This window comes from Lissotriton vulgaris, chromosome 8, assembly GCF_964263255.1.
Source record: "Lissotriton vulgaris chromosome 8, aLisVul1.2, whole genome shotgun sequence".
NCBI lineage: Eukaryota > Metazoa > Chordata > Amphibia > Caudata > Salamandridae > Lissotriton > Lissotriton vulgaris.
In genome coordinates, this window is record NC_141696.1 from 50893782 (window position 1) to 50918099 (window position 24318).

Here is a 24318-nt window from a genome sequence, read left to right on the forward strand (position 1 = left end):
GCCCTTCTGTATTACTGATAGTGCTGGCGCACCAGGAGCAGCAGAGCCTTCTCGAGAGGGCGCTGCCTCATGTGCATGGGGCTGTGGCCCACATACATGACGGAATCTCTTTGTCAATCACTGCACCCACTTGCAGGCGGATCTCTGACACCTCGTGAACGTGCAGGCGGGTTGCCGCCATCACAGTGAAACACAGAGCAGCTGTTAAACAGCCCCTCCATGAGCTACTTGAATGTGCTGTAGTGGGGAAGAGCAAGTTTGCGGCTGCCCCAAGGATAGTAAATTCTCCATGACAGTGCACACTTTCCCCGTTTGCACTTGGCACACCTGCTTAAAGGTGTGCCATGGCGTAAACAAAGAAAGTGCCCCCTTTTAGTAATAAGGGTCCAAAATAGTGTAGAAATACACCCTCTACTTTTCTTCTAATATCTTTTTCTTGAATTGTTTTGGGTGCCATAATTAGAGGTTTTTCCCAAATGTGCTCATATTACCATTTCTTCCTCTTTTGTCCCAGATCTTAAATCAGGTTTCTATGGCTTTTGAGCAGTCACATTCACTAAAAGTATTACTATTATTATTATTATTATTATTATTATTATTATTATTATTATTATTATTATTAGTAGTAGTAGTAGTAGTATCCTGGGGCAGAATTATATATCTTGTTCCCCGGGGCACAGTAGCCATGTACACACGCTTTGCGTGGCTCCGGGGCACAATGATATTACAGCAGGGGCTTAAGACACTTATGTAGCACGTTATGTAATACTGATAGCGCTGGTGCACATGTAGCTCCGGTGCTATTATGAGAGGGCATTCCCTCATTGGCATGGGGCGTGGCCCCATGCAATGGAGGGACTCACTTTGCCTCTGCTCCTGAACCGTATTATGGATGCAGGTGCAGAAGCAAACATGCTTTTAGGATACCCACTGAAAGTGAGCCACAGTGTGCCTCCTAAAGGCAGTGCTCCAGGGGAGAGAAAGGGGGTCCATGGATCCCTAGATGTCTTCCTCCAGGTTAGTGCAGCCTCTCACTGCACCTGCCTGCAAGGGTATCTCTCTCCCCTCTTCAATGTGCAGGCATATGCTGCCTGCAGTGTGAAACTTGAAGCACATTTGAAACAGCTGTTCCGTATTTGACGTGAATGCGTTCCCCCAGGGCAGCGCATGTTCTCGACTGCCCTAGGGGCAGTGCATCCTGCATAACCCTGGTGCTTACTAATACCTATCAATTAACCAAACACTTTACATGCTAGCAGATGTAAAACCAAGTCTTCAGAGATTTCCTAAAGCGTAACAGATCTATAACTAAGCAGAGCCATGAAGGAATATTGTTCCAAAGACGGGACACTTGAACCGAGGAAGATCTGCTCCTGGTACTTACGCTTCTGAACTTTGGAATAGCAAGAGGAATCACATACAACTGTTTGAGTCAGTAATCAAGGTAGTCTGGGAATAAAGAATATCCAACGTCCAACCAGATCAAAATTGCTGCTTGGTTCACCAGTGACCACAGATGTTTCGGAGGCAGAGGTAAAACCTTCTGGATTATTATCAGTTGTGCAAAATAGGTGCAGGAAAGTTTATTCTAGCTTTTTAATCAACAAAAAAGAAATACAGAAAGAACAGCGAATAGAAGAAAATCTCATTGACACCAAGGAAACATCAGAAGAGAGCCACCTGAAGGTATCTGCTCTAAACATATGAATCTGCAATATTAGCATGCCAGGTAAAAAAAACTTCACGCAGATTATGTAATTTTCATGGAATACCACATTTCCATTTTAGTAAATCTAAGTTTGACTGACAATTTTCAGCATACCCTTTTCATCATGTGCTCATATGTACTATTCCCACACAGGGACATAACCTGCCTTCAGTACCTATGCATCACTGTTTCATGCCAGGAATGACAAGAGAACCACCTTTATCACAGTGCTCCAGAGCTTGCCACACTTATGTTTTGCCCACTATCAGACCAGGGAGTGCCTCAACAAGGCCAGGATTGTGCCATGAGTGAGCTGCATCATCTCACAAGTGTGCACAACATATAAAAATTGTTAGACCTGGCACCTTGGCGTGAGTCTCCCTTCCACTTTTTGCTGATGTGCCTCAGATGTTTTTGCTGGTGTTAGCTGCTCAGGGCACTGCGCTATGGCCAATCCGTGCCGCAGTGCTAGTGCTCCCAATGTACAATGTACCTGTAATTGATTTCCATAATTGGCTCATTTGCCTTACTATTAGTCCCCAGTAAAGTGCACCAGGAGTGCCAGGGCTTGTAAGTACAAATACCGCTAGTGGGCCTGCAGCGCTGGTTGCGCCACCCACAGAAGCAGCCTTTTAAAATGTGTCTAAGGTCTGCCATTTCAGAACCTGCATGCAGTCTGGTACTGTCATACTGGCTGAGCAAGTGCACACACTTGCCTGCCCCTAAATCTTACCTTTACTTCATGTGAGTCACCCCTATGGTAGGCCCAAGGGCAGGGTGCATTGTAAGCATAAGGTAGGACAAGCCCTGGTGTGTGTGGTATGTCCTAATAGTGAATTACTGCCAATTTCGTTTTTCACTATTGTAAGGCTACCTGTTCTCATAGGCCAGAATGGGTTGCTGGAATTATTACACTCTATAATCCCAGCAGGCTCAGGGGACATGGTGGAAAGTTACGTTTGGTATGCCTGAACTCAGAATAATAAAATACTTCTTTTAGTAAAGTTTATTTTAATATCCTGTGTTTGCAGATACTACTTTTAGAAAGTTAGTATTTGCTTGCCTAGCCATTTCAGCCCGCCTCTGCTCTGATGTGTATCTGCTGTCTGGTTTCTGTGAGTGACAGGGCTGGGGATGACAGGTGGGGCAGCTCGACCTTTGGGAAAGGTGTACTTATTCTTAATGCGCGTTATTGCCAGCGTGTAACAAGGCGTGCAGCGCTATTCTATTTTAAAAATACAGCTTTTTTCATCTTTGTTGAATTTTAAGTTCTTAGCCCCTGATTTTAAGGACCATCATTGCGGCCACATACCTGCACCATAATTGTGCCCCCACCGCTTTGTAGAGTGGAATAAATCGTTCGGTCATTGCCTACTCGTGGCGTCTTGCCGCCATCTTGGGGGTGTTCGGGACCTTTAGCGTGCCACTTGCCTGAGCGCTCTAGTGCTCAGCCAGGAGATCAGGTGAGCCTCTACTTAATGCTCACCCCTCCCGCGCAGCGGTGACGCGCAGCGGAAGCGCCTGACTCGCGCCTGAGTCAAGCCAGAGTCTGCCCGTCTGCGCCCGTCAGCGCTAAGGAGGCGTGAGAGGCGGGAGAGTTTTGAGCAACTTTTTGTTGCTTACTCGTAATCCTCAGATTCAGGTATGTCGCGTGACTTTCTGTTATCTTTTTAAGGGCCTCAAGCCCCCTGTAATTGTGCTATACTCCCTCAAAGTTGGCATGGCCCTGTCTGCTGTGCCTATTGTCATACGACATTAATTCCTGAACCCCCAATAGAGACACCCTCTGACTCTTTTTTAGTGCGGGGTGGTTTAATTAATGCACGCTCCTTACCGAAAAATGACCAGAACATTCATGATCTCATTACTGATTCACGTTTGGATTGGCTTTTGGTCACAGAAACGTGGCTAAAGCCGTGGTGTAATCCTGACCTAGCCATAGCCCTCCCTCATAACTTCCTTATCCAACGTTTGGATAGACATGGACAACGGGGAGGAGGTCTTGCAATTATCTATCATAACACCTTTAAATGTTCTACTTAAGAACTGACGGATATAAAAGAGGCAGAAGCATTAGCATTCTCCTTGGAAATTCACGATACATTTGTTTTCTCTGGGGTCCTCATCTATCGTCCCCCGGGCCCTCCTTCGAAGTTCTTGGACACAGTAGGCGATGCGCTGAGTGATTTAACACTCAGATTCTCCAACTTTTCTGTATTGGGTGACCTTAACTTGCATCTTGAGTCCCCAAATGATTCTGGGGTCAGTTGCTTTATGGATATAATCGAAGTGTTAGGCCTTACACTTGTGAACCGGGAACCCACCCACCAGGCGGGACATCTATTAGACTGCATCTGCTCCAATTATCCTAACCTGACAGTTAAATCCCCTTGCCCTCAGGTATGGACAGACCATTTTTTCATCCCTTTTAATATAGTTGGGATTTTGAAACCTACTATAAATCCTTCGAAGTGTAACAATAAACCCAAAATTAAAACTATCCCGGATTGGAAATCACTAGCCAGCAGACCTGACGGTATTGACAAACTAAAAGACAGTATGCCAGTCCTAGTCGATCTTACCTCGACAGACAATCAGACCTTTTGTGACTGGATTGCTGGCGCAGGAACTCTGCTAAAGTCATCTAGAAATGAGAACTCCAAACCCAGGAAGATTAAAAAGAGCGCCCCTTGGTTTTCAATAACTTTAAAGCTTGAACTAGGTGAAGTTAAAGCACTGGAACGGAGGTGGCGTCGAAATTACGACACCGTAACACCTATATAGCAGCGAGACGGAAGTATCATGCAGGAATAAAATCCGCAAAAAAAACACACTATCTACAAGCCGTATCTATGGCAGGCCAGGAACAAAAAGCAATTTTCAAGATTGTCAAGGATTTTATGAATCCCTCAGCTCTATGGCAAGAGATTCCTCCATCGCAGGATCTCTGTAACGCGATATCTGACTACTTTGATAATAAGATCCTGGCTATCACGAAGACCTTTCCATCAGGAGCAACTGCGATGGTGGATGTTGAAGAGATAGTGGAGACGATAACTTCCCCCTGCTTTGATGATTTCGCTCCAGTATCTTTGGAGGAAACTGCTAAAGCGATTTTGGCCAGCAAATCGGGATCTCCCTTCGATCCCTGTCCCCCTCCGGTGTTGCATCTTTTAATAGAGATGGTTAATCCGATGATCAACAGGATTATTAATTCCTCTCTAACTACGGCAAGTATCCCTAATGATTGGAAACTTGCAGCTGTTAAGCCTCTCCAAAAAAAGGCCCTTGCCGATCCTACCACCCTCTCCAATCTGCGCCCAATTTCCTTGTTACCCATTCTATTCAAACTGACTGAAAAGTTTGTCAATAGTCAACTGACTAACTTCTTTGAGAAGAATAACGTTCTCCATCCTAACCAGTCAGGATTCCGGTCAGAACATTCTACCGAGTCGGCATTACTCTTTACCGCAGAAACATTACGGGCAGCAATGGATCAAGGAAAGAAGGCTGTCCTTATCCTACTTGACCTGTCGGCAGCCTTCGATACGGTTTCACATAACATCTTAGTGGACCGGTTGGCTGCCGCAGGGGTAGGAGGACAGGTCCTGGCATGGTGTAGGAATTTCCTTACCAACAGACGCCAAGTAACAGTGCTAGGCCCATATCAGTCTGAGGCTAAAGTCGTCAGCTCAGGGGTCCCTCAGGGCTCTAGCTTGAGCCCTTTCCTTTTTAACCTTTATATGGTACCCCTGATGAAACTGATCGCGTCATTCAAGATCAGTTCCATTTCATACACTGACAACACTCAACTCATACTGGTGTTGGATAGGGAGCGGCCAGGCGCCGAAGAAGATCTTAAGGATTGTCTTGCAGCAACCTTTAAATGGATGACGAACAACCATTTAAAGTGCAACGCCGGAAAAACAGACATTTTACACATAGGGAATCACAATCTTTTCTCCCCAAAAATGTGCTGGCCAGCGGAAGCCGAAGTACCCCCCAATACAATTGCTTTCGCCCGCAATCTGGGCATCAAATTTGACAACCAACTATCTTTTAAACCCCAGGCTGTAGCAGTAGCAGGCATGTGCTTTCAGATCATAAAAGCACTGAGGAAGTTTTTCGATCTACTCCCATTATCGGCGAGGAAAACAGTTGCAGTGGCCTTAATAAGTTCTAGGCTGAACTATTGTAATGGATTATACGTTGGAGCTAATAAAACTGTTCTCCACAAATTACAAATGGTCCAAAATGCGGCAGCCCGCCTTGTACTGCGTCTGCCCCGTAAGTCGTCAGCCTCAGCAGCATTAAACACTCTTCATTGGCTGCCAATAGGTAAAAGAATCTTGTTTAAACTTCTCTTAATCACTTTTAGGGCATTTCACCAACGAGGCCCAACCTATTTACGCAACGGGTTTAAAAGATATCATCCAACGCGTTGTCTGAGATCTGCAAGCCAGAACCTACTTACCCTCCCTCATTTCAAGCTGGCCACAATAGGTGGCAAATCCCTTTTTGTACTGGGCACTAAGATCTGGAACAAGCTCCCTCTTTTTTTGCGGTCATTTTCTCAAGAAGCCCCCTTCAGGAAGGCATTAAAAACTTGGATTTTCTCTTTGCCTGACGATACATGTAGGACCTTGGTGTAATGTTTGTGTAGAACATAGGACACCCCTTTCCCTTCCAACTCTCCCACCTGAGTTGTGTGAGCGCCAAGATACTCCTTGGAGTGAAAGCCTCGCGGTAGAAATGTCCCTTACATTACATTACATTACATTACATGGGGAATGGAGGGATTACACCAGGATGGGTGGTGGGAGTGCCCCTTGACTCTGACTAGGGCTGTGCTCTGCCACCACAATGCTGACTCCGCCCCCTGGGGAGCGACTGATGACTCTGCCCTGCACCTGGCCCAGGAAGAGGGAAGACTGTCAACAGAATACTCCTGACTATACTTGATCCCAAAATACTGGCTCCACCTCCTGCATTATGCCATGATAGGTCATAATCATGCCCTGGACACCCAACAATTTATAAAGAATTCCCACTGTTATGCCTGGGTTAGGGTCATGCCATCTGCTGGCACCATCACAACATTTCAAGAATGACTACCATTATGCCAAGGCCACATTACTCTAAGGTGGGCAGCAGGAAGCCAAACATGTCCACAAACACCAAGCATGGTGGCTTTATGGAAGAGGGACACAATCATGGAATAGATGGATGCAACATGAATGGAAGGGGCACCATATTCCAAGAGTGGCTCACTGCAGATGGACACAAGCACCAGTCTCTCTCCCTTTCCAGCGCCCACATGACACAGTTCCATGGCTTCCTTCCAGTTTACTGGAGGCAGTAAAGCCGCTGCATAATTGTAATAAAGTATATTTCAAACTTCACAGTTGTGATACCCAAGTATGGCTAGTATGGAAGTTGATGCCCATCAGAACGTCTGATCGGAGTTGTAGGAGAGACAATTGATCTCTCTGTAGATGTCAGAGTGGATTCTAGTCAAGGGGTTGTTTGGAGCTGGTTGATAGACTGTAGGTGTTGGGTAGCACAAGAGCGTATGAATAAGGGGCCAAATTCACAGAACTAACTTAAGACAAAATCCTAAACTTACTATCATTTTGGTATTCACAGAAGACACTTACTCATTTCGGTATTCGCAGAAGGCACTTTCTCATTTTGGTATTCACAGAAGGCACTTACTCATTTTGGTATTCACAGAAGGCACCTACTCGTTGATGGATAAGTGCCTTCTGTGAATACCAAAATGAGCAAGTGCCTTCTGTGAGTACCAAAATGAAGGCATTTACTCATTCGTGAGTATGTGCCTTTTGTGAATACCAAAATGAGTAACTTACTCATTTTGAGTAACTTACTCATTTTGGTATTCACAGAAGGCACTTACTCATTGATTGATGAGTAAGTGCCTTCTGTGAATACCAAAATGAGTAAGTGCCTTCTGTGAATACCAAAATGGTAGTAAATTTAGGATTTTCTCTTAAGTTAGTTCTGTGAATCGGGCCCAAGGAATGTCTGACTAAATATCGAAATCAAAAATATCGACATACAAAAATATCGGAACAAAAATATCGAAGTCAAAAATATCGGAATCCTATCCCTAACAAGGTAAGTACAAAAATATCGAAAAAATAATATCGTAGTACAAAAATATCGAAATTAAAAATATCGTTTTTTTAAATGTATTAATAATAATGTTAAAATAATTATTAAATACATATAATGTTACAAATATTAAATAAAAATATTAAAACATAATTAAAAAATTAAAACTAATACATATACATTTAAAATAAATTAAAAACGTAATAATTTAATGTAATTTTATATTTTGTAATTTCATTTAATTGATTTAATTTAAATTTATTTAATTTTTACCCTGTAGGACTGTACCCCAAAAACCCAAAACTGACCCTGAACCCTAAAAATACCCCTTTACCCAAAAACTGAAAACTGACCCTGAACTATTAAAATACCCCTTTACCCAAAAACCCCAAACTGACACTGAACCCTAAAAATACCCCTTTACCCAAAAACTGAAAACTGACCCTGAACCCTAAAAATACCCCTTTACCCATGAACTGAAAACTGACCCATAACCCTAAAAATACCCCTTTACCCAAAAACTGAAAACTGACCCTGAACCCCAAAAATACCCCTTTACCCATGAACTGAAAACTGACCCAGAACCCTAAAAATACCCCTTTACCCAAAAACTGAAAACTGACCCTGAACCCTAAAAATACCCCTTTACCCAAAAACTGAAAACTGACCCTGAACCCTAAAAATACCCCTTTACCCATGAACTGAAAACTGACCCTGAACCCTAAAAATACCCCTTTACCCATGAACTGAAAACTGACCCTGAACCCTAAAAATACCCCTGTACCCATGAACTGAAAACTGACCCTGAACCCTAAAAATACCCCTGTACCCAAAATTAATTTATATTATTTAATTACCAATTAATTATTAATTAACAATAACAATAAAGTAAATATATTAGCACATTTGCTGTAATTAATTTAATAATTAATATTATTTTGCACAATTAATTAATTAAGAATAACAATAAATTATATATATAAAAATTACTATAATTAATTTAATTAACTAATTAATAGAAATTAATTACCAATTAATTATTAATTAAAATATGTACAAACATATATCAATTAATTAATTATTATTAAATTACTTCCCACCCTATTCCCCTATAAACCCATAACCCGCTACAGAACATATTTATCAATTAATAAATTAATTAAAAATAATTTAAAATTAATTCTCAATTAATTAATTAATAATTCCTACTAATTAATAATTAATTTAACATAATTAAATTACTTCCCACCCTATTCCCCTATAAACCCACAACCCGCTACAGTAGTAAAAGACAATATTTAATAAAATAACATTAAAAATAAATAATAAAACATAATAAATACAATATAATATACACTAAATTTATTTAAAAATTGATATTAGTAACATCAAAGTTATTAATTTCGATATTATTAACATCGATATTTACAACTTCGATATTACTGATATCATACCAATATCGATATTTAGACTGTCGATATTACTTACCTTCGATATTTTTGTATATCGATATTTAAACTTCGATATTTTTGCATATCGATATTTAAAAATCGATATTTTGTCTGTGTACCGGGCCCAAGATGTGGTGGTGCATAGCTGCCTATGGTATAGTGTAAGCACTTTAAATAGAGCCCGGTTTTTTACAGAGAAACATCCAACCTGATGTTTAAGCAGGATGTGGGAGTTTGACCGGGGGGTAAATAGAAGTCCTTGTGTCAACACTGATGACTTTCTGCAGAACAGCTTGGCCGTAAGGCTATTAAGATGCTACTGATGAAAAGTAATTAAGCGTTCAAGCCAGACAGCAAATGGTCAACTCCTATGAGTAAGCAAGAGTAGAGTGCATGCACATAGCAACTGATCAGCCCAGTAACAGGTTAATCACACTTAGAATATCTGACTGGTGTTTAACCCAATAAATTCCCCTGTAGTAAGCTGACCCGTCTCTCTTTAGGTTGCATTGGGGACAAAAGAGAGGCACTGATCAGGAAGTATGAGCCTTGTTTCTGAAGTTCTCCTCCATATTTATTGCTCAACCATTTTAAGAATTTTTATTTATTTATACAGGATTTGTATTGCACATGGGTGCCTCAGAGACGAGGCGTCCCAGCACAGCCAGAAACCAGAGAAAGGACAGGAAAGCTCAGCAAGCAGAGAATATCAGATAGTAGGGAATAGCCATGTTTTTAAAGACTTCCGAAACGTCAAGAGATTAGGGGTGGCTCGGATGCTTGCTGGAAGAGAATTCCAGAGTTTGGCTACCAGAAAGCCAAACGAGCGACCCCCTGCCCTCGCTTTCCTTACTCTAGGGACACAGACCAGGCCATGGTTGGCCGAACGCAGAGCCCGCCTGGGCAAATAGGGCTTCAGTAAACCCGATAAAGCCAAAGGGGCTTGATGCCTCAGAATTTTGTGAGCGATGCATAGCACCTTAAACTGAATGCGGGCTTCAATTGGCAACCAGTGCAACTTCAAGAGCACCGGGGCCACTGATTGAGATCTAGGGAGTGCCACTAGCATACGTGCTGCCGCGTTCTGGACCCTCTGCAGGCGTTTAATGCTTGCTTTTTTGGCACCTAGATATAAGTCATTGCCATAATCAAGCCTCGCAAGAATGGAGGCCTGCAAGATGGTTCGGCGTACTCTGGGGGGAAAGAAGCCAAGCAAGGGCCTCAGTCCTCTCAGGAGCCCAAAGCAAACTGCGGTGACAGCTCTTGTCTGCTTCTCAAACGTTGATCCGGTGTCAAACCAGACACCCAAGTTCTTAACCGTCTCCTTCGGTGACGGTGCGGGTTTCAGATGATCAGGCCACCACTGCTCTGACCAGAGCTCCTGGTCCTTCCCATGCAGTAGAATCTCGGATTTACTGGCGTTAAGTTGGAGGCAGTTAGCCTTCATCCAGTCCGAGATAATCGATGGATCCTCCTTGAAATTCTCCAGGTTGGTGAGGCATTTTTTAGAAAAGGCAATCACCAGCTGGTTGTCGTCAGCGTACAACACCAAGGACAAACCCCTGCCTCTGGCCACCTCCGCCAAAGGTCCCACGTACAGATTGAATAAAAGTGGGCTCAAGATGGAACCTTGAGGTACCCCCGGCACAGGGCATATTCCTGGGAATGGAAAGGCGGCACAGACACTTGGAACGACCGCCCAGCCAGGAAGGAGCGGATCCACTCCAGGGCATCATCCCTAATTCCCACCGTCCAAAGGCGTTGAAGAAGGATCGCATTGGTCACCGTATCAAAAGCGGCACTTAGATCCAATAGGACCAAGGCCGCAGAGTCACCTACATCCAGCCTGCTTCGGATGGATTCCGTGACCGCAAGAAGAGCTAATTCCGTGCTGTGGCGGGGGCGAAACCCATGTTGGGAAGGATCAAAGATGTTATGCTCGTCGATGTATTTCGACAAGATGGAATTTACGTGTGCCTCCACCACTTTCGCCATCAAAGGGAGCTGAGATATAGGGCGGTAGTTGCCAGGGTCGTCTGGGTCAAGTGATGGCTTTTTTAACAGAGGAATGATTTTAGCGTGCTTCCATGCCCTCGGGACGGAGGCTGATTCCAGTGAAAGGTTGACCAGTTCAAGGGCCACAGTGGTTGGAGCTGGCGAAAATGACTCGCCGCCACCAGGTCAGCAGGCGAGCCCGACTTGATTTTAGCACTTAAGATCTCAAATTCCTGGGGCGACAGCAATGGAAAAGATAGCAAACCATTATTCACCCTATTGTCTGTCCCTACCAACACAGCGTTTTCAACAAGGGTGCTCCCTGTGGAGAGGCTCTGGTAAATCAACTCAACTTTCTTAACAAAGTGGAGTGCTAGAGCCTCGCAATGAGGATTTGACGCAACACGGGAAGTACTGGTCACATCTGCATTCTTCATATTTTTAAGCAGCTTAAAGATGGTCTTGGTGAGATTGGAGCTAGTCGAGTTTTTATTAGCGACAAACTCTGCCCGTGTTTTGCGGATGAGTTTGTCATAATCCTTGACTGCCCCTCGATATACAGCTTTGGCAGACGGCTCATAGGAGCGACGCCAGGCACGTTCCAGCTGCTTGCACCCCTTCTTTGCCTGCGTTAGTAGATCTGTGAACCATGGATTAGATGGCCCACGTCCCTTGCCTCCCCGCTTAGCTGGAATGCAGCTATCCAGACCTGTTACCAGCCAATCATGAAAGCACACATGCGCCTCCTCAATGTCTGAGGGAAGTTGAGGTCTGTGTTCCACTAACTGCGTGGCGAGCATCTCCCGGTCTAGCTTATGCCAGGACCGTTTTGCCACCACAACAGGACGAACCATATCAACCCTGCATACCCTGCCACAGTAGAGAGAATGGAATTACTGAACGGTCGGACCATGGCAATGGCAATGGGATAGACACAGTTTATCAATCCTCTAGGGTGGAGGACAAATACACAATCCTCCATTATAGACCTTGACAAATCCACCCAGTGCAATTCAGAAGAGTAGGTCCCTTTATCCCACAGCAATATTAATTAGGAGTATAGGTACATTGAGATATATTAGAAGAAAAATAAACTCAGGTTCTTCACCATAGACATCAGATGGGATTTCCCCAAAGAGCGTGAGGTAGGGCTTGTAGATTACGTTCCAGAAGATCCAGTGCAGACGCTTTTCGTTATGGACAGTGATAGCCTGTTTTGAGACCCCAAAGGACACAATCCAAACAGCCAGCAGGAAGAGGAATGAGAATATGTCTTTTATCTGGAGAGATCAAAACAAAGTAGGAATATCATAAACCTGCACACAATCTTTAACTTCACCCATCCATCTCTCATAGAGTACGACCTGGTTGCTTGTTCGCCAATACCATAGGTGACCCAAGGAGTCTCCCCGCTCTATCCACCCTTAAATGCCACACGGTGCAGGCATATTCCTCTCCTAATGGCTCGGTGGTTGTGATTTGTTCTCTTCCCTTCTCAGGGGGTTATCATTTCTAAATGCAAACCCAGGAGATTGATCATAGTGGAGATGCACGAACACCAGGTGAATGGTGTTGGTGGATATGTGAGGACAGGTAAGGCATTACATTTCAACATTGGGAGTACACAAGAGGGTAATTCTTTGGTAGATACAGGGATACTTTTAGTTGCCTCAAGACTAACTTTGAAATGAGATTTATCAAGGAAGGAAGGAAAACAAGTGGAGATATGAATATTTTAGTATATGCTTTGGATACTCATATCTTCATAGGGAGACTTGGCTTACATTGAGTTTTACTATAAGAGATGTTTACATGGATGACAACGAGAATGGCTGGAGAGGCAAAATGGGAGCCATTCTAAGGACCTGAGGATTGGATGTGAATGTGTAGGCATACATCCCCCCTTTGGGGTGGAGTTATGGACCTAGATCACAATAGACATACATCTAATGTACAAAGTTCACAAAGGGGCAACTATAGCCATAAGATGCTGCAAGAACAGGCAAAAATTGTATCTAACCAAAAACATGCAAAAGGGGCTAATCATGCTGACAGGATAGGCATGAATACCCTCTGGGCATATTACTCCCAATTTGCCCAACCTGTAAATCAGGTGAAAAAGCACCGCATTCACTTGGACGCGAACATGGATAATACTTTGGGGGTTGCACAAGAAGTTACTCATAGGGGCTAAATCATGACATTCTTGTTGTCTGTTTTGTGAGTCTTACCATTCGCCACATCATGATGATTTTGGGACCCAGGACCTTGCTGACAGCAAAAATGTGCATCAGACGAAAGCAGAATATAGCAAAATCAAGAGAGAGGACAATCCTCCCAGCGTAGAACGTGAGCTGTGTGAGTCTCAGGAAAGGAAGAAAGAGAGGGGTGTTACTGCAGATAACAGAGGCAGGCACAGTACATTTAAGATCTGATTTTCACAAGGCTTTTGTCAGGCAACACAGTCACTGTGGAGATCTGTTGTAAATGTCATGTTTTATCTTCCCCTTTTAAGGCCCTTCTGAGAACAACATGTGCTAATTAATTAAGCAAAACTGAGTACATAGGGTTAAATCAAACACATTCTTTTTCATATTGTTCTGTTTCTGCACCAGTAATAATCAAGCTTACATGAATATATTATATTATTTAACATTTACTTTTGATTATCTTTATGTGTCATAATTATTTTGAAATTATAGAGTTTATGGAAGAGTCATAACTATGTTTTACATTTGTTGCCTTTTCAAGAATACTGCCCAATAGAGTGAAAATAGATGTAAGGGCATAACCCCACTCTTTGTTGAATATTTGCTCTAAAAAGCTTAAGCAATGTCTGGAATAATCTGTAAAAACTAGACAGAAAACTACTATCAATAAATGGGACTGTGGATGCTGGAATGATATTTTAGCCTGGGTACTTTACCTATTCTCAAACATGTTATTACTACATTTGGTTAATATTGCACCACCCACTAGTTTGCACTGTTTGGGGCATATTTACAAAATAAGTGATGGAGCTCTGCGTTAGACTTGTTGGCTTAATGTTGGCTCCGCCACTTCTGAAATGCAGGGCTGCACTGTATTTACAAGAATACAGTGCACCCCTGCGCTTCTCCATGCGCTGGATTCTAAATTTAGCAGCCTAGCACCAACGCAGGCACCCTTCCTTGCACCATAGTGCAAGGGTGCCTGCTTTGAGGGAAAGGATTGTTTTTGACAGGAAGATGTCCCTCCGTGCACATAAACATTCTGAAATGGCATCTTGTAACTTCTGTATGTTGGCTTTGAGCAGCACACTGCATTTTGCTAGAGTAAGATGAGGTGTTCCCTGGGATTAATTTTGGCTCTGCCCCATATTTACGCCACTTTTGTAATAATGCGGCAGCTTTAAAATCAATGGGTGTTGGGGTGGAACGCCCACCACAACACCCATTGCCCGTCCCTTCCACGCTAAATATAGCGTAAAAGGGGGCCGTAATAAGGCAGCGTTAAGCCACACCAAGAGGCTTAATGCGACCTTGTAAATAAGCAAAATCCATTTCGCCACTGGAACGTTACTAAAAGTGACGTTATGGTAGGCAATTGTGGCTTGCAAATATGCCCCTTTGTATTTTGGCTATTGTACTTTTTACAAAAAGCTTCCGGGCTCCTTTTTGATCCTACTCCAATAGGTCCTAAGACGTGATGCAGTAACGCCCTGAAAGAGGATATTACCTGACCATGTTTTGTTCAACTGTAAGTAACACGCATGTTAAACTATTTAAAAAAGTGTATTAATAAAAGAAAACTAGACAGAGAGACCTCAAAGTCAAAGAGAAGCTCAATGTCAGACAACAGAGAGACACAGTCACATACGCTCTCTAACCGGAGCTGGAAGGCAATTGGCCATTACTAACTGTTTGACCAGTAGCACTGTCGACTGTGTGTAAGAAATGTGATTATTATTTGGGTAGGGGGACTATCAACCTCGAGGAATAATCACAACCCTAGTCATGGTGAACCCTCAAAGTCGCGAAATTAACCTGAGCCCAACCCCCTGGCAGAGATGGCAAAGATCAGAGAGGCTTAACTTAGTGCAAATGTGTAAAGTATTTATGCTGTACTAAGACAGTAATTAAGTACAAATGCAAAACAATAAAAATCCCACACCAAATTAGAAAAATTTAGTAAAATGTAATAAAATGACACTGAAATGACAAATATCCAATACAGATTTTAATGTTTTAAGTAGAAATAGCACCACAAATCACCAATGATAGTCAAAGGTTGCAATATACTAGGACCTAGGTGCAATTTGAGGCTGATCACAATGGAGCATAGGTCAAGTACAATCAGCGGGCTCATCGCGGTCAAATAGTTTACCCTCTGACTCTGAATTTTTAAGTCCCAATCTTCCACAGGAGTTCACGCCCAAAGCCCCCAGGACCTCAGGGGAGGCACTTAGCGGCTCAGAAGTTCTCATGGAGAGGCCAACAGCAGGGTCCAGTTGCCACTAGTCAGCGAGTACTTCCAGAAAAAGGACATTTGCATCTTGTCACCCTGTAGCAACACAGATTAGCCAACTGGCCCTTGAAGTTCACTTCATTGACCTGGATATGAGAGGGAGCAGGTCCTTTAAAGCTCCTCTCAGTTCCCAGCGGCGAGTGAATTTTACAACGCTGATGTTCCACCATGGTACGTTTACATTGTGGACATTACAACGCAAGTTGTTACAACGACTTGCGCTGGATGGTGCTATACACTAAGGAATAGTATGATTTACTATTCCAACACCTTCCCTACTGCTACGTAAGCTGGAGTTGGAATAGTAAATCATACTATTCCTAAGACCAGCGCAAGTCATTGTAATGGCTTTTGTTGTAATAACTGCGATATAATGTACCGCGTTGTAACAACCGCAATGTAACGTCACATAATCGTTCCAGCACAGCAGGTCAAGTCCTCTTCTAATCTTCCATAGGTCCAGAAAGCAGTCCGCAGTGGGTACCTAGAGGTGTCATGTTTATGCATGGCACTAGCTAGTGGGTGGTGTGGTGACTCCTGGCAATCTCCTGAACCAATAGGGTAAAAGGTCCCAGACCCTGACCTATCTTCTTATGCAGTAATTTCTATCTGCCTTACTGTAAACAGGCCCATAATGCAATCTGAGAGGGCAATCTCAAATTGGTAAAAGCCTTCAGTCACACTGACCTAGGGCTCTGAGGGATGGGGATGTGTGTGGGTAACCTACTATAGTAAACTAACTGCCCTCCCTTATGTAACATTAAACTTCAATTGGAGGCAAGCACTGTACCCACAACAGACCCAGACAGATTCTTAAAAAAACAGGATCCTTCAGCAACCAGGCAGGGCATCCACTAGAATTGTCTTGGCATCCTGTTCACTCACCTTCAAGAATGCTCTAAATGTTACATGTAGCTCAGCAGACCTGTCAAGCAAGATGTGACACTGTTGTGTCAAAAAGTATGCCCACAACCCCTATGCTGCATATTCTGTGGATTACAGAGGAGTCATTCTTGCCCATTCAGGTAAGCCTTTTGCTTGCTCCTGGGAGGCATTTTACACCTTCCCCCGACTATTCAAGGCTGAGCACAGGCTGAGAGCTGGCAGGGGATTATGCTTATTAGCCCTCTGATAGATAGGGCAGGTAAAAGGAAACGATCTAAAAGATACTTTTCTTTAATATTTATTAAGAAATATATGGCCCTATTGAATTGGAAAAGTGAAGTATTTACCTATAAAAGAGGGTTATTTGAACTGGCTTCACTGAATCAGTCAGACTTCACAGGGTAGGTCTAAAGCTGTGTTTGCTTTGTCGTTGTGGTGGATGGCACTAAGCATTGGCGGAAAATCCGTTCCGCTCGCGGATTTTGCGGATTTTCGGTAAATTCGCAATCCGCGAACGCTCGCGAATTTACAGAAAATCCGCAAATTCGTACGCAGCGGATTTTTTTTTCTTGGTGATACAATTTTGCGGTGTGCGGCGTTCACTTACCGTCATTCAGCGTTTGCCGAGTTGTTTTTCTCGATATTTTGCGAGTGCTGTGCCATTTTGGATCTTGCTGCGGGATCCCGCAGGAGTTTGGCGACGCATCGCGAGAGTTCGCAATTGCGAACATGTAGATGTGGCGGGCAGCAACAATCTCGCACTCGCGAAATTACAAAATTTGCAATTCTGCACAAGAAATCCACTAGCAAGCAGCATAGACCTTCTGAAAATGATGATTTTTATCAGAATAACTCCTCAGGTTGACATTTGCCTGCACTTTTTTGGATTTGAGGCCTTTTGACTTTCTTTGGATCACTTTTGGATTAGAAATCAACTTTCACAAGTAAGTTTGTTTGGGGCATTACAGTTGCTGTTCTGCAGAAAAACGAGTTTTGCAAAACTCAAAGCACTCAGCAGGTGCAAAAGTTCAACTTCAAACTCATCATTAGTAACCATTCCCTGTAGTGCTTCCTGACTGGGGCCCCTCCAGAGTTCAGTTGCTAGTTGCAACAATTGTATGACCCTGCTCTGACCCTCACAGCAGGCTCATAGAATAGCTACAAGTAGGCCACAAAGGTCCTGGAAAAAAAAATTGCACTGCAACAGAAAGCAAATTACAGATAAGGAAGGAGGTGCCAGACTGGAATTTTAAAACAGTGACACATTAATAAATCAACCCCAAATTAATTCATGTCAGTTGAAGCAGGGTAGGTGTGCTTGCTTTTCTCCCCATAAACTACAGTGATGATGAACCAGAGGGTGGCATTGATGTACCAGAGGGTGGCATGGGTGAAACAGAGGGTGGCAGTGGTGAAACAGAGGGTGCTGGGAACCTGTGATGATGAACCAGACGTAGAAACAACATAGTCGCGACCGTTGCGAGCCGACAAGTAAGTTCGCAATTGCGAACTGGTACAAAACCCTCGCGAACTTGCAGAAACCCCTGCGAACACAAAAAAAAATCTGCAAATTTGCGAGAATTCGAGGATTTTGCAGATGCTTAGATGGCACAACAGGTGCTGCAGTTCACTAGTTGCGCTTAAAGTCGATGCTCTGGGTACACTTTGAACACCATATATTACGGACTTAAGGGCAAGTTAAATACACAATTAGGAACACGCCAATTCAACCATGTTTGAAAGGGAGCACAGGAACTTTACTACTGGTTAGTAGGGGTAAAGCTAGAAAACGGAAATAGATCCAACAAAGGCAAAACTCCAGTGGTGACGATGCAGAAAAGGCAAATTTCCTACACCTTCTTTATCATGAGCACACACAGCTAACTCTGACAGCTGAAAATAAACGATATAGGGGCATATTACCCAGGAATAGCGATATTTATTGCAAAATGCGCTTAGCACATTTTTTTTTATCGCTGGATATGTTAGCGGAGAAAACATGCTATTAGCAACATTTTTCTCCATTGTTCTAAAATATCCAGCGATAGCGGCGAAATGCGTGAAGATCGCTGAGAATACAGCGATATTCACGCATTAGCGACAAATCATTCTTGGCCATGTTATCCACCTCCCATTGGAAAACATGGGTAAGAACTGGTCTGGGCAGGTGTTAGTATTTGGAGATATTCGCGTTCAGCGCGAATATTTCCATCACTACGCCTGCCTTGCTAATAGGCGATAGCGACGTTAGCGACTGCTTTCAGTCGCTAACTGGTTGGGTACGCCACCTTTGCATGTCATTAGCGATAAACATCGCTGACATGCAAAGCGGGCCCCAAACTGCTCGCTTCGCCTAAAAGCTGTTGCTAACATCAGTTAGCGACAGCTTGCTAATAGGGCAATAGAATTATCGCCGGTTAGCGGACGGAAACGGCCGCTAATGCGGCGATAATTGCCTATCGCCCTACTTGATAATATGCCCCATAGTATGCAGGTGTGAACCATCTTTGAAACAGAACTAGGCTTTATATTAATAACTTGCTACTAATGTGCTAGGAGCAGTATAATGCTTAGAAGTAATTAAGAAGCGTGTTAGTGCTATAGAATATGAAATATAACTGTTGGAGTATGTTTTGCCATTCACATTACTCATAAATGTTCTTCCTGTTTAATGATAATTTTCGTTGTGGAAACAAATCATCTCATTTGGGTTATAGTTTATGGTTTTAGTTTTTAAATAAATATATTAAAATGTAAATTCCATTTCCTAGTGATGCTTGAGTGCGTTGTTGGAATATGAAAGTGGATTTCAAACAAATCTAACACAACTCTTGCTCAGTGGGCTGTGTATGGGTTTTAGGTCAACTGGTTTCTTGACTGCACTGACAGAGGGCCCGATTCACAGAATGAACTTAAGACTCAATCCTAAACTTACTACTATTTTGGCATTCACCGAATGCACTTACTACTTTTGGCATTCACAGAATGAACTTACTACTTTTGGTATTCACAGAAGTTAGGATTTTGTCTTAAGTTTGTCTTAAGTTTGTTTTAAGACAAACTTAAGACAAAATCCTAACTTCTGTGAATACCAAAAGTAGTAAGTTCATTCTGTGAATACCAAAAGTAGTAAGTGCATTCTGTGAATGCCAAAATAGTAGTAAGTTTAGGATTGAGTCTTAAGTTCATTCTGTGAATCGGGCCCTAAGTCCTTAGTGCCAGGGATTTAGAAATCTGAACCTGTAGCTTTAGAAAACTCTAGAGAAAGTAACAGAGCAAAGTATCAGTTGCGTCACAGATTAGGATCCTGCTTATTTAGAAGTAAGCATTTGAATCAATAAGTGTAATATTCATTTTAAACTGTGGTGAACACAAATGAAAATGTGTTTTTATTAATAACAGCAACAAGAACTACACATTTATAATGGTCCTAGTATTCCTGCATTAGATGTTCATTGTTTTGGGCCTGTCCCCTCCATGGTAAACTGACAAGTTAGTGGAGAAGTGTGGCTCAATGGTTAGAGCGGCAGACCCTGATGCAGAGGACTAGCCCGTGACCAGGATTCAATTCCCCGCCTCGGCGGGTCTTGGGCTCAAAATTCCACGGACCTGATAATTCTCGCCTTGGTGCCTATTCCAATCATGGAGTCCCACTCTGCAACTCTGGGCAATAGCTTGCTTAATCTCCACCACGGCCCCCACAACGCTAAGGATGCCTGGCCTCCACCCTGGGGGTGCTCAGGAGTGGACGCCTCACAGGGAAAGCCAGGATGGGTTCCACAGCGGTATTCGTACGAGCGCCTTGAGACCCTTGCGGGTGAGTAGTGCGCTATACTAGTATCAATTTACATTTAATTTACAAGTATCAATTTACAAGTTTCCCACAGTAGGTGCCTGACTGCATGTGAAACAGGTATTGTGATTACTGTTTGCCCCAGGTGTCACACTAATCTAGTGTGAGCACTGAGGCCCACGCATGAAGGTCCTGAATATTGATAGCAAAATATTAATGGTAATTAATAACCAAGTCATAATATCATGGGTAACATTATATTGAAGTTCTGAATATTGATGATACATGCAAGAAAATGCCTCTTTTTGCTTGATCACCTCCATTAGTTTTGGACTGATGCTGTTGTTTCTTGCACTCTGTGCAATGGATCCCTGCTAACCAGGCCCCAGTGCAAGCATTCTGACCCCTAAAAAATGTATTGGTTTAAAATCCTTACAGGCACATCTATCTTACCTATAGATATCTATGTTAGACCTGAAAGCTTTGGCAAGGTTTCCCCCCAAATATAGTTTCTTCAATCCTGTTTTGCTGAAGTTGTTTTTGTTGGCCTTAGGACTCTGCACCCCTTATCGCTGCTAACCAGTTCTAAAGTGCTTGTGCTCTCTCCTCTACACATTGTAAAACTGGCTTACACACAAATGTGTTAATTGCCACTCATGCTTAAAGTAGTCCCAAGGCGCACCATACATTTTAATGCCTGATGACCACAGGCTATATCAAACATCTGTCCATTCATCAAACCTTTCCATTCATTAATTTGTCACTAATTCCTTCAATATTCAGTCCATCAAAACAAACTGTGATTTAAACAAAATTTGATTTATTATGTTCTTAAATTTTCTTAATTCAATTCGCAGCACTCTTTTGTATGAATCAGCAGAACATGAACGTATTATATCGTACAAAGAACTGCAATTATTGCCCCAAAGCGTTTGGGACCATCCAGTCCTTCTTCATGGGGGAGTCCTAAAACACATGAATACAACTTATCTGCAAACAAAGCAAGAAGGCTCATAATGGTGCAAAGTGCCACAACAGTGTAAACTATTTTCAAACTTCACCCTGCACCCATTGCTATGCCATTCACACCCATTGTGTTTAACACAACCACCAAATTATTACTTTGTTTTTTTGAGAAAAAAAACTACCCAAAACAAAATGAATATCTCAACCTGAGTGACCGTGCTATTACTATACCTCTTCAGAACCAATTCATAATAATGTGCCATATTCTAATAAACCAGTAACACCCGACTAAACAGACTGCATCTCTCCATTAGAAGAGAACACAACCTACTTGCCTTTCGTAGGCAACTAAAAACATGGCTCTTCCCATAATCCATCATCACTACTTCCCCCCTCTAAAAGCTACAGGTTGATTGACAGCGCTGGGACGCCCCAGGGTAGCTATGCGTTTTACAAATCTGCATTCAAATTCAAAATTCAAATTCACTGCCAAAGAACGTGATGAATAACAAACAACTACAAAAAATATTGTCTTGGCACCCGTTAACAAATGCAAACTCACCAGTGAAATGCAGTTTACTGCTCAATTCATGGAACAGAACTGACACCCATATCCACCGTTGAGTTTTGTGGAGTTTAAACTTGACATGAGACTCACTTTCTCAATCAAACTGAGGTCACATGCATTGTTACCACGACAGCCATATTAGAAAGATTTTGGGAGAAGCATCAATGTACAGGTGTACAAATGTGATGATAACAAATATAAACATGAGCTAATTAAAAGGCAAAATACAAATCCATCTGTTGTATGGTATTTATGTATGCATGACAATTATACAAATCACAGGTACATCAATACCCAACCCTATAAAAACTCAAAACTAATCCGAAGCAATGTGAAATCTAACTCCCACTCCCAATCAAACCACAGTCACATACTGTGTTGCTCTGAAAACCCCCAAAAAGATTGTACAACTGTGATGGTGACGTACTAATAAATTTAAAAAAATCAACAAAACTAATCAAAAGCAATTTGAAAAACCTATTTATTTTGTACTGATTTCTATACATGACAATCATGAGTACATACTTGACAAATCCTGTATAAACCAACATTTTATCAAAAGCAACATGGAAACTGTCTATTTATAAAAAAACAGGACATTTCAATTCTGTCATTCATTCCATTTGGTTGTTAAGTGTTCAATCATGTTATCCAAAGGATCTCTCTTTGAAATAAACATGAAATATCTTGAAACAAACAAGAAAATGAGGCATTTGCAAAACATGAACATTTTGTTTAATTAAACATAGAGGCCTGTAGAACAGTTACAGGCACAGGGTCTGAAGAATGTCTCAATCGATCTGCAACTTTCTTATATACAGTTCATCATAGGTAATTAACATTTCCAGCAATCATTGTATGGTGAGGAACATCATTTGCTACCTTTGGAGTCATAAATGTATTGTGTAATGGACAATAAAGGTGGGCCTCGACCTTGCATGGACACAATGCGGCCAGTGGACAACATGTCCAGATGTTCAGCATGGGGAGTGTTTGATCACTGCATGTGCTGCGTCCTGATTGGCTATATGCTCCTAACTAATTTGGCATCTGACTTTTGGTGTTTTAGGAGCACACATACCCCACGTATCCCCCCTTTGGCCATGTGTGCTTTTTGGGGCCAATCTCCCTTGACCATTGTAGTGTCACTGTGCCTATCTATGGGGTTGACCTAACGTTTCCTCCCCGTGTATTTGTCTGCCGGCTACGTGCCACTCCACTTGTGACCTATCAATCAAATAACCTCAGGCCTAGGTCTCAGTGCTTGCCTGACTACGTATTTGCAAGTCTGGGTTGATGTGGAGTTCACAACGGGTGAATTTGTTAAAATAAACACGATTTAATTAACATAAATGAATGTATCATTTTTCATATCAGTATCAACTTTTTCTATATTAACACAAGTATTTATTATTGTCCTCTTAGATGACTTCTCAATTAGTTCAAGGACTTGAAAACGTAATTGGCTAATGTTATGTTATACCACACCAATGCATAGTTACACTGGATTTAAAATTATTATTTTTGATGTCACTTTTATGTTCAGAAATCAGAATTTTCATTTTTCTTTCTGTTTTACCAATGTAGAGCAGTCAACACGTGCATTTCACAGCATTTAAACCCATTTGACACATTTAAATTAGTTGTAAGTCCCTAGTAAAGTTGCACTGCTTGTACCAAATGCCTGTAACTTAAGTGCCACAAGTGAGTCTGCAGCACTTATTGCGCCACCCAATTAAGTAGCTCTTTTAAACATGTTTAAGGCCTGCCACTGCAGCCTGTTTGTGCAGTTTAAAAAAAAATCTTTTTATTAAACATATAGTTGATCCATCCTTATAATCAATTAGCAGCAAGTAGATGCATTTTGGCAACATCGTGAATAAGAGATTCAAAGATACATACACATGGCACAGATTATAGTCATAACACATAATACAACTCATGGTTACTACTCTGTTGTTGCCTCTTCCCTGCCCCCATCCCTCTAGGTCCGATATTTCTCCCATGGGTTCCAGATTTCTTCCCATTTTTGGGAACATCCTCTGCTTTTGTATACAAATCTTTCTGCCTGCCTACACCAGACTAGATCCTGCTTCCAATTGGTAAGTCTCGGTGGGTCTAGCACCCCCATGCCCTTGCTATGTTTTGTTTTGCCACCCCCGAGGCCAGCATAAGCCACATCTTCATGTGTGTGGGCCACCTAGCCTCCCACGTGACTCCCAGCAAGTGCCATCGGGCATTTAGGCGAACCGTCTCGCCCACAATTCTGGCCATTACCCCAACAACTCCTGTCTAGTATCTCTGGATTTTA

The 24318-nt window shown here is 42.5% G+C and overlaps 1 protein-coding gene across 1 annotated transcript in view; it reads right to left on the reverse strand.

Annotated features, from left to right (window-relative positions):
• LOC147693360 (transient receptor potential cation channel subfamily M member 2-like) overlaps window positions 1–24318 on the reverse strand; it is a 374197-nt gene that overhangs the window by 79510 nt on the left and 270369 nt on the right. The window contains exons 17-18 of the mRNA XM_086933683.1: window positions 13521–13653; window positions 12398–12569 (exon numbers count right to left, since the gene is read on the reverse strand). Coding sequence (XP_086789809.1) covers window positions 12398–12569; window positions 13521–13653 — 305 coding nt within the window. The remainder of the gene's footprint in view (window positions 1–12397; window positions 12570–13520; window positions 13654–24318) is intronic.